The sequence below is a fragment of the Oncorhynchus tshawytscha genome, unplaced genomic scaffold, assembly GCF_018296145.1.
Source record: "Oncorhynchus tshawytscha isolate Ot180627B unplaced genomic scaffold, Otsh_v2.0 Un_contig_1111_pilon_pilon, whole genome shotgun sequence".
NCBI classification, from domain to species: Eukaryota; Metazoa; Chordata; class Actinopteri; order Salmoniformes; family Salmonidae; genus Oncorhynchus; species Oncorhynchus tshawytscha.
In genome coordinates, this window is record NW_024609654.1 from 46,096 (window position 1) to 57,500 (window position 11,405).

Genomic DNA, 11,405 nt, shown 5'->3' on the forward strand with positions numbered 1-11,405 from the left:
ATACTGTTGACTGTCTAATGGATGTATAGGTCTACCAACCATACTAATGGATGTTGACTGTCTAATGGATGTATAGGCCTACCAACCATACTGTTGACTGTCCAATGGATGGATGTATAGGTCTACCAACCATACTGTTGACTGTCTAATGGATGTATAGGTCTACCAACCATACTGTTGACTGTCTAATGGATGTATAGGTCTACCAACCATACTGTTGACTGTCTAATGGATTTATAGGTCTACCAACCATACTGTTGACTGTCTAATGGATGTATAGGTCTACCAACCATACTGTTGACTGTCTTGTGGATGTATAGGTCTACCAACCATACTGTTGACTGTCTAATGGATGGATGTATAGGTCTACCAACCATACTGTTGACTGTCTAATGGATGTATAGGCCTACCAACCATACTGTTGACTGTCTTGTGGATGTATAGGTCTACCAACCATACTGTTGACTGTCTTGTGGATGGATGTATAGGTCTACCAACCATACTGTCTAATGGATGTATAGGTCTACCAACCATACTGTTGACTGTCTAATGGATGTATAGGTCTACCAACCATACTGTCTAATGGATGTATAGGTCTACCAACCATACTGTTGACTGTCTAATGGATGTATAGGTCTACCAACCATACTGTTGACCGTCTAATGGATGTATAGGTCTACCAACCATACTGTTGACTGTCTAATGGATGTATAGGTCTACCAACCATACTGTTGACCGTCTAATGGATGTATAGGTCTACCAACCATACTGTTGACTGTCTAATGGATGTATAGGCCTACCAACCATACTGTTGACTGTATTGTGGATGGATGTATAGGTCTACCAACCATACTGTTGACTGTATTGTGGATGGATGTATAGGTTTACCAACCATACTGTTGACTGTCTAATGGATGTATAGGTCTACCAACCATACTGTTGACTGTCTTGTGGATGGATGTAAAGGTCTACCAACCATACTGTCTAATGGATGTATAGGTCTACCAACCATACTGTTGACTGTCTAATTGATGTATAGGTCTACCAACCATACTGTTGACTGTCTTGTGGATGGATGTATAGGCCTACCAACCATACTGTCTAATGGATGTATAGGTCTACCAACCATACTGTCTAATGGATGTATAGGTCTACCAACCATACTGTTGACTGTCTAATGGATGTATAGGTCTACCAACCATACTGTTGACTGTCTTGTGGATGGATGTAAAGGTCTACCAACCATACTGTTGACTGTCCAATGGATGGATGTATAGGTCTACCAACCATACTGTTGACTGTCTAATGGATGGATGTATAGGTCCACCAACCATACTGTTGACTGTCTAATGGATGTATAGGTCTACCAACCATGCTGTTGACTGTCTAATGGGTGTATAGGTCTACCAACCATACTGTCTAATGGATGTATAGGTCTACCAACCATACTGTTGACTGTCTTGTGGATTGATGTATAGGTCTACCAACCATACTGTTGACTGTCTAATGGATGTATAGGTCTACCAACCATACTGTTGACTGTCACAGTTAGACACAGATCTGTTGTTGTCTGTCTGGTTCTCTTCTCTTCCTCCATATCTACACACAGTTAGACACAGATCTGTTGTTGTCTGTCTGGCTCTCTTCTCTTCCTCCATATCTACACACAGTTAGACACAGATCTGTTGTTGTCTGTCTGGTTCTCTTCTCTTCCTCCATATCTACACACAGTTAGACACAGATCTGTTGTTGTCTGTCTGGCTCTCTTCTCTTCTCCCTAACCCTCTTCTCTTCCTCCATATCCATATCTTCTTCTTTACTTCCGGCGCCGACAGAGATGGCCGCCTCGCTTCGCGTTCCTAGGAAACTATGCAGTTTTTTGTTTTTTACGTGTTATTTCTTACACTAGTACCCCAGGTCATCTTAGGTTTCTTTACATACAGCCGACAAGAACTACTGAATATAAGATCAGCGTCAACTCACCATCAGTACGACCAAGAATATGTTTTTCGCGACGCGGATCCTGTGTTCTGCCTTACAACCAGTGTAACCGAGTGGATCACATGCAGCGACCAAAAAAAAAAAACGACTCAGAAAAAGAGGGAAACGAAGCGGTCTTCTGGTCAGACTCCGGAGACGGGCACATCGTGCACCACTCCCTAGCATTCTTCTTGCCAATGTCCAGTCTCTTGACAACAAGGTTGATGAAATCCGAGCAAGGGTAGCATTCCAGAGGGACATCAGAGACTGTAACGTTCTCTGCTTCACGGAAACATGGCTAACTGGAGAGACGCAATCCGAAGCGGTGCAGCCAGCGGGTTTCTCCACGCATCGCGCCGACAGAAACAAACATCTTTCTGGTAAGAAGAGGGGCGGGGGCGTATGTCTTATGGCCAACGTGACATGGTGTGATGAAAGAAACATACAGGAACTCAAATCCTTCTGTTCACCTGATTTAGAATTCCTCACAATCAAATGTAGACCGCATTATCTACCAAGAGAATTCTCTTCTTATTATTATAATTATAATCACAGCCGTATATATCCCCCCAAGCAGACACATCGATGGCTCTGAACGAACTTTATTTAACTCTCTGCAAACTGGAAACGATTTATCCGGAGGCTGCATTCATTGTAGCTGGGGATTTTAACAAGGCTAATCTGAAAACAAGACTCCCTAAATTTTATCAGCATATCGATTGCGCAACCAGGGGTGGAAAGACCCTGGATCATTGTTACTCTAACTTCCGCGACGCATATAAGGCCCTGCCCCGCCCCCTTTCGGAAAAGCTGACCACGACTCCATTTTGTTGATCCCTGCCTACAGACAGAAACTAAAACAAGAAGCTCCCACGCTGAGGTCTGTCCAACGCTGGTCCGACCAAGCTGACTCCACACTCCAAGACTGCTTCCATCACGTGGACTGGGAGATGTTTCGTATTGCGTCAGACAACAACATTGACGAATACGCTGATACGGTGTGCGAGTTCATTAGAACGTGCGTTGAAGATGTCGTTCCCATAGCAACGATTAAAACATTCCCTAACCAGAAACCGTGGATTGATGGCAGCATTCGTGTGAAACTGAAGGCACGAACCACTGCTTTTAATCAGGGCAAGGTGTCTGGTAACATGGCTGAATACAAACAGTGCAGCTATTCCCTCCGCAAGGCTATCAAACAAGCTAAGCGCCAGTACAGAGACAAAGTAGAATCTCAATTCAACGGCTCAGACACAAGAGGTATGTGGCAGGGTCTACAGTCAATCACGGACTACAGGAAGAAACCCAGCCCAGTCACGGACCAGGATGTCTTGCTCCCAGGCAGACTAAATAACTTTTTTGCCCGCTTTGAGGACAATACAGTGCCACTGACACGGCCTGCAACGGAAACATGCGGTCTCTCCTTCACTGCAGCCGAAGTGAGTAAGACATTTAAACGTGTTAACCCTCGCAAGGCTGCAGGCCCAGACGGCATCCCCAGCCGCGCCCTCAGAGCATGCGCAGACCAGCTGGCCGGTGTGTTTACGGACATATTCAATCAATCCCTATACCAGTCTGCTGTTCCCACATGCTTCAAGAGGGCCACCATTGTTCCTGTTCCCAAGAAAGCTAAGGTAACTGAGCTAAACGACTACCGCCCCATAGCACTCACATCCGTCATCATGAAGTGCTTTGAGAGACTAGTCAAGGACCATATCACCTCCACCCTACCTGACACCCTTGACCCACTCCAATTTGCTTACCGCCCAAATAGGTCCGCAGACGATGCAATCTCAACCACACTGCACACTGCCCTAACCCATCTGGACAAGAGGAATACCTATGTGAGAATGCTGTTCATCGACTACAGCTCGGCATTCAACACCATAGTACCCTCCAAGCTCGTCATCAAGCTCGAGACCCTGGGTCTCGACCCCGCCCTGTGCAACTGGGTACTGGACTTCCTGACGGGCCGCCCCCAGGTGGTGAGGGTAGGCAACAACATCTCCTCCCCGCTGATCCTCAACACTGGGGCCCCACAAGGGTGCGTTCTGAGCCCTCTCCTGTACTCCCTGTTCACCCACGACTGCGTGGCCATGCACGCCTCCAACTCAATCATCAAGTTTGCGGACGACACAACAGTGGTAGGCTTGATTACCAACAACGACGAGACGGCCTACAGGGAGGAGGTGTCAGGCCCTCGGAGTGTGGTGTCAGGAAAATAACCTCACACTCAACGTCAACAAAACTAAGGAGATGATTGTGGACTTCAGGAAACAGCAGAGGGAACACCCCCCTATCCACATCGATGGATCAGTAGTGGAGAGGGTAGTAAGTTTTAAGTTCCTCGGCATACACATCACAGACAAACTGAATTGGTCCACTCACACAGACAGCATCGTGAGGAAGGCGCAGCAGCGCCTCTTCAACCTCAGGAGGCTGAAGAAATTCGGCTTGTCACCAAAAGCACTCACAAACTTCTACAGATGCACAATCGAGAGCATCCTGGCGGGCTGTATCACCGCCTGGTACGGCAACTGCTCCGCCCACAACCGTAAGGCTCTCCAGAGGGTAGTGAGGTCTGCACAACGCATCACCGGGGGCAAACTACCTGCCCTCCAGGACACCTACACCACCCGATGTTACAGGAAGGCCATAAAGATCATCAAGGACAACAACCACCCGAGCCACTGCCTGTTCACCCCGCTATCATCCAGAAGGCGAGGTCAGTACAGGTGCATCAAAGCTGGGACCGAGAGACTGAAAAACAGCTTCTATCTCAAGGCCATCAGACTGTTAAACAGCCACCACTAACATTGAGTGGCTGCTGCCAACACACTGACTCAACTCCAGCTACTTTAATAATGGGAATTGATGGGGAATGATGTCAAATATATCACTAGCCACTTTAAACAATGCTACCTAATATAATGTTTACATACCCTACATTATTCATCTCATATGTATACGTATATACTGTACTCTATATCATCTACTGCATCCTTATATAATACATGTATCACTAGCCACTTTAACTATGCCACTTTGTTTACATACTCATCTCATATGTATATACTGTACTCGATACCATCTACTGTATCTTGCCTATGATGCTCTGTACCATCACTCATTCATATATCCTTATGTACATATTCTTTATCCCCTTACACTGTGTATAAGACAGTAGTTTTGGAATTGTTAGTTAGATTACTTGCTCGTTATTACTGCATTGTCGGAACTAGAAGCACAAGCATTTCGCTACACTCGCATTAACATCTGCTAACCATGTGTATGTGACAAATAAAATTTGATTTGATTTGATTTAGCTGATGGATCTAAAATACACAGTCAGGTTTCTGGTGACTACATAATTCCATGTGTTATTTCATAGTTTTGACATCTTCACTATTATTCTACAATGTAGAAAATAAAGAAAAACCCTGGAATACACACACACACACACACACACACACACACACACACACACACACACACACACACAGTGGCAAGAAAAGTATGTGAACCATGCCTCGAGCAAAAGACCAAAGATTAAGAATGGTTGACTTGGGCGGAGTAGACATTGGTGCTGGAAAACCTTGGTATGGCGTGGGTGGAGTAGACACTGGTGCTGGAAAACCTTGGTATGGCGTGGGTGGAGTAGACATTGGTGCTGGGAAAACCTTGGTATGGCGTGGGTGGAGTAGACATTGGTGCTGGAAAACCTCGGTAGAGCGTGGGTGGAGTAGACATTGGTGCTGTAAAAAACCTTGGTGCTGGAAAACCTTGGCGTGGGTGGAGTAGACATTGGTGCTGGAAAACCTTGGTATGGCGTGGGTGGAGTAGACATTGGTGCTGGAAAACCTTGGTAGGCGTGGGGTGGAGTAGACATTGGTGCTGTAAAACCTCGGTATGGCGTGGGTGGAGTAGACATTGGTGCTGGAAAACCTCGGTATGGCGTGGGTGGAGTAGACATTGGTGCTGGAAAACCTCGGTATGGCGTGGGTGGAGTAGACATTGGTGCTGGAAAACCTCGGTATGGCGTGGGTGGAGTAGACATTGGTGCTGGAAAACCTTGGTATGGCGTGGGTGGAGTAGACATTGGTGCTGGAAAACCTCGGTATGGCGTGGGTGGAGTAGACATTGGTGCTGGAAAACCTTGGTATGGCGTGGGTGGAGTAGACATTGGTGCTGGAAAACCTCGGTATGGCGTGGGTGGAGTAGACATTGGTGCTGGAAAACCTCGGTATGGCGTGGGTGGAGTAGACATTGGTGCTGGAAAACCTCGGTATGGCGTGGGTGGAGTAGACATTGGTGTGAAAACTTCTCACTGGGTAAAAGATGGTTTCTTGGTTTTTAATTGTAGTAAATATGTGCTGGAAAATGTATTGTGTGGTATAGTAGACATTGGTGCTGGAAAACCTCCAGTTGACATTGGTGCTGGAAAACTGAATGGTCTTTAGTATGTAAATAATAGGGTTCTACCTCCAGTTAAAAGATGTACTGAATGGTCTTTAGTATGTATATAATACGGTTCTACCTCCAGTTGTAATGTACTGAATGGTCTTTAGTATGTATAATACACAGGTTCTACCTCCAGTTGTAATGTACTGAATGGTCTTTAGTATGTATATAATAGGGTTCTACCTCCAGTTGTAATGTACTGAATGGTCTTTAGTATGTATATAATAGGGTTCTACCTCCAGTTGTAATGTACTGAATGGTCTTTAGTATGTATATAATACGGTTCTACCTCCAGTTGTAATGTACTGAATGGTCTTTAGTATGTATATAATACGGTTCTACCTCCAGTTGTAATGTACTGAATGGTCTTTAGTATGTATATATACGGTTCTACCTCCAGTTGTAATGTACTGAATGGTCTTTAGTATGTATATTATACGGTTCTACCTCCAGTTGTAATGTACATAATAGGGTTCTACCTCCAGTTGTAATGTACTGAATGGTCTTTAGTATGTATATAATACGGTTCTACCTCCAGTTGTAATGTACTGAATGGTCTTTAGTATGTATATAATAGGGTTCTACCTCCAGTTGTAATGTACTGAATGGTCTTTAGTATGTATATAATACGGTTCTACCTCCAGTTGTAATGTACTGAATGGTCTTTAGTATGTATATAATAGGGTTCTAACGTGTCCGCTCCTCCGTCTCTGTCTGCAGGAGGAAGTGGACAGTTTGAGTCCTGTTCTCAGGGACAACCCTCAGCTTCATGAAGAGGTCAGGTTCTGGCTCAAAGATCAAAAGGTTCAGGACATTTTTTTGCAAGGTAAGAAACACTGATGTATTTAATATTTAACAAACCCAACCAACTTGTCTGTTCACTGTGATGACGCTTAGTCCTTCGAGCCCTATTCCCTATATAGAACACTACTGTTGACCAGAGCCCTATTCCCTATATAGTACACTACTGTTGACCAGAGCCCTATTCCCTATATAGAACACTACTGTTGACCAGAGCCCTATTCCCTATATAGAACACTACTGTTGACCAGAGCCCTATTCCCTATATAGAACACTACTGTTGACCAGAGCCCTATTCCCTATATAGAACACTACTGTTGACCAGAGCCCTATTCCCTATATAGAACACTACTGTTGACCAGAGCCCTATTCCCTATATAGAACACTACTGTTGACCAGAGCCCTATTCCCTATATAGAACACTACTGTTAACCAGAGCCCTATTCCTATATAGAACACTACTGTTAACCAGAGCCCTATTCCCTATATAGAACACTACTGTTGACCAGAGCCCTATTCCCTATATAGTACACTACTGTTGACCAGAGCCCTATTCCCTATATAGAATATTACTGTTGACCAGAGCCAGAGTGTCTGCTGGTACCAGAGGAGACTGTCTGTTAGTCAGTGTGTTGTGAGGAGGAGACTGTTAGTCAGTGTGTTGTGAGGAGGAGACTGTTAGTCAGTGTGTTGTGAGGAGGAGACTGTTAGTCAGTGTGTTGTGAGGAGGAGGCTGTCTGTTAGTCAGTGTGTTGTGAGGAGGAGGCTGTCTGTTAGTCAGTGTGTTGTGAGGAGGAGACTGTTAGTCAGTGTGTTGTGAGGAGGAGGCTGTCTGTTAGTCAGTGTGTTGTGAGGAGGAGACTGTCTGTTAGTCATCTAGCCAGGCTACAGATGTCTGAATTGGTACATCTAGCCAGGCTACAGATGTCTGAATTGGTACATCTAGCCTAGCTACAGATGTCTGAATTGGTACATCTAGCCAGGCTACAGATGTCTGAATTGGTACATCTAGCCAGGCTACAGATGTCTGAATTGGTACATCTAGCCAGGCTACAGATGTCTGAATTGGTACATCTAGCCAGGCTACAGATGTCTGAATTGGTACATCTAGCCAGGCTACAGATGTCTGAATTGGTACATCTAGCCAGGCTACAGATGTCTGAATTGGTACATCTAGCCAGGCTACAGATGTCTGAATTGGTACATCTAGCCAGGCTACAGATGTCTGAATTGGTACATCTAGCCAGGCTACAGATGTCTGAATGGTACATCTAGCCAGGTGGAATCTGAGTGGAATCTAGTTTCAGTCTGTGTTTAACCCGCACGATGCTGTGTGTCACCATGTTGCACCTGTCCCCTCTCCTTCAGGTCCATATTCATTAAATGGTTACCGAGTTCGTGTTTACAGACAAGACTCGGCCACTCAGTGGTTCACAGGGATCATCACACATCATGACCTCTTCAGCCGTAATATGGTTGTGATGAATGACCAGGTAAATACACTCCTGTCTTCATATTAAATACACCTCTATACTCCTCCATATTAAATACACCTCTATACTCCTGTCTCCATATTAAATACACCTCTATACTCCTGTCTCCATATTAAATACACCTCTATACTCCTGTCTCCATATTAAATACACCTCTATACTCCTCCATATTAAATACACCTCTATACTCCTGTCTCCATGTTAAATACACCTCTATACTCCTCCATATTAAATACACCTCTATACTCCTGTCTCCATATTAAATACACCTCTATACTCATGTCTCCATATTAAATACACCTCTATACTCCTGTCTCCATATTAAATACACCTCTATACTCCTGTCTCCATATTAAATACACCTCTATACTCCTGTCTCCATATTAAATACACCTCTATACTCCTCCATATTAAATACACCTCTATACTCCTCCATATTAAATACACCTCTATACTCCTCCATATTAAATACACCTCTATACTCCTGTCTCCATGTTAAATACACCTCTATACTCCTGTCTCCATATTAAATACACCTCTATACTCCTGTCTCCATGTTAAATACACCTCTATACTCCTGTCTCCATGTTAAATACACCTCTATACTCCTCCATATTAAATACACCTTTATACTCATGTCTCCATATTAAATACACCTCATACCTCCATATTAAATACACTCTATACTCCTCCATATTAAATACACCTCTATACTCCTGTCTCCATATTAAATACACCTCTATACTCCTCCATATTAAATACACCTCTATACTCCTGTCTCCATATTAAATACACCTCTATACTCCTGTCTCCATATTAAATACACCTCTACTCCTGTACTCCTGTCTCCATATTAAATACACCTCTATACTCCTGTCTCCTGTATACTCCTGTCTCCATATTAAATACACCTCTATACTCCTGTCTCCTCCTGTCTCCATATTAAATACACCTCTATACTCCTGTCTCCATGTTAAATACACCTCTATACTCCTGTCTCCATATTAAATACACCTCTATACTCCTGTCTCCATATTAAATACACCTCTATACTCCTGTCTCCATATTAAATACACCTCTATACTCCTGTCTCCATATTAAATACACCTCTATACTCCTGTCTCCATATTAAATACACCTCTATACTCCTGTCTCCATATTAAATACACCTCTATACTCCTGTCTCCATATTAAATACACCTCTATACTCCTGTCTCCATATTAAATACACCTCTATACTCCTGTCTCCATATTAAATACACCTCTATACTCATGTCTCCATATTAAATACACCTCCTATACTCCTGTCTCCATATTAAATACACCTCTATACTCCTGTCTCCATATTAAATACACCTCTATACTCCTGTCTCCATATTAAATACACCTCTATACTCCTGTCTCCATATTAGATACACCTCTATACTCCTGTCTCCATATTAAATACACCTCTATACTCCTGTCTCCATATTAAATACACCTCTATACTCCTGTCTCCATATTAAATACACCTCTATACTCCTGTCTCCATATTAAATACACCTCTATACTCCTCCATATTAAATACACCTCTATACTCCTGTCTCCATATTAAATACACCTCTATACTCCTATAATACCTCTATACTCCTCCATATTAAATACACCTCTATACTCCTGTCTCCATATTAAATACACCTCTATACTCCTGTCTCCATATTAAATACACCTCTATACTCCTGTCTCCATATTAAATACACCTCTATACTCCTGTCTCCATATTAAATACACCTCTATACTCCTGTCTCCATATTAAATACACCTCTATACTCCTGTCTCCATATTAAATACACCTCTATACTCCTGTCTCCATATTAAATACACCTCTATACTCCTGTCTCCATATTAAATACACCTCTATACTCCTCCATATTAAATACACCTCTATACTCCTGTCTCCATATTAAATACACCTCTATACTCCTCCATATTAAATACACCTCTATACTCCTGTCTCCATATTAAATACACCTCTATACTCCTCCATATTAAATACACCTCTATACTCCTGTCTCCATATTAAATACACCTCTATACTCCTCCATATTAAATACAACTCTATACTCCTGTCACCATATTAAATACACCTCTATACTCCTCCATATTAAATACACCTCTATACTCCTCCATATTAAATACACCTCTATACTCCTGTCTCCATATTAAATACACCTCTATACTCCTGTCTCCATGTTAAATACACCTCTATACTCCTGTCTCCATATTAAATACACCTCTATACTCCTGTCTCCATATTAGATACACCTCTATACTCCTCCATATTAAATACACCTCTATACTCCTGTCTCCATGTTAAATACACCTCTATACTCCTGTCTCCATATTAAATACACCTCTATACTCCTCCATATTAAATACACCTCTATACTCCTCCATATTAAATACACCTCTATACTCCTGTCTCCATGTGTTTACTTGTCCCACATCAACTCTGACTGTTTAACCCTGGCCACATCAAATCAAATGTATTTGTCACATACACATGGTTAACAGATGTTAATGCAGGTGTAGCGAAATGCTTGTGCTTCTAGTTCCGAGAATGCAGTAATAACCAACAAGTAATCTAACCTAACAATATCACAAAAACTACCTTATACACACAAGTGTAAA

General features: G+C 42.9%; 1 protein-coding gene across 1 annotated transcript in view; it reads left to right on the forward strand.

The window, feature by feature from the left end:
* Window positions 1–11,405, forward strand: part of LOC112238496 (probable JmjC domain-containing histone demethylation protein 2C) — a 120,812-nt gene that overhangs the window by 21,949 nt on the left and 87,458 nt on the right. Inside the window, 2 exon segments of the mRNA XM_042316658.1 lie at window positions 7,162–7,267; window positions 8,611–8,735. Of these exon segments, the coding sequence (XP_042172592.1) occupies window positions 7,162–7,267; window positions 8,611–8,735 (231 nt within the window).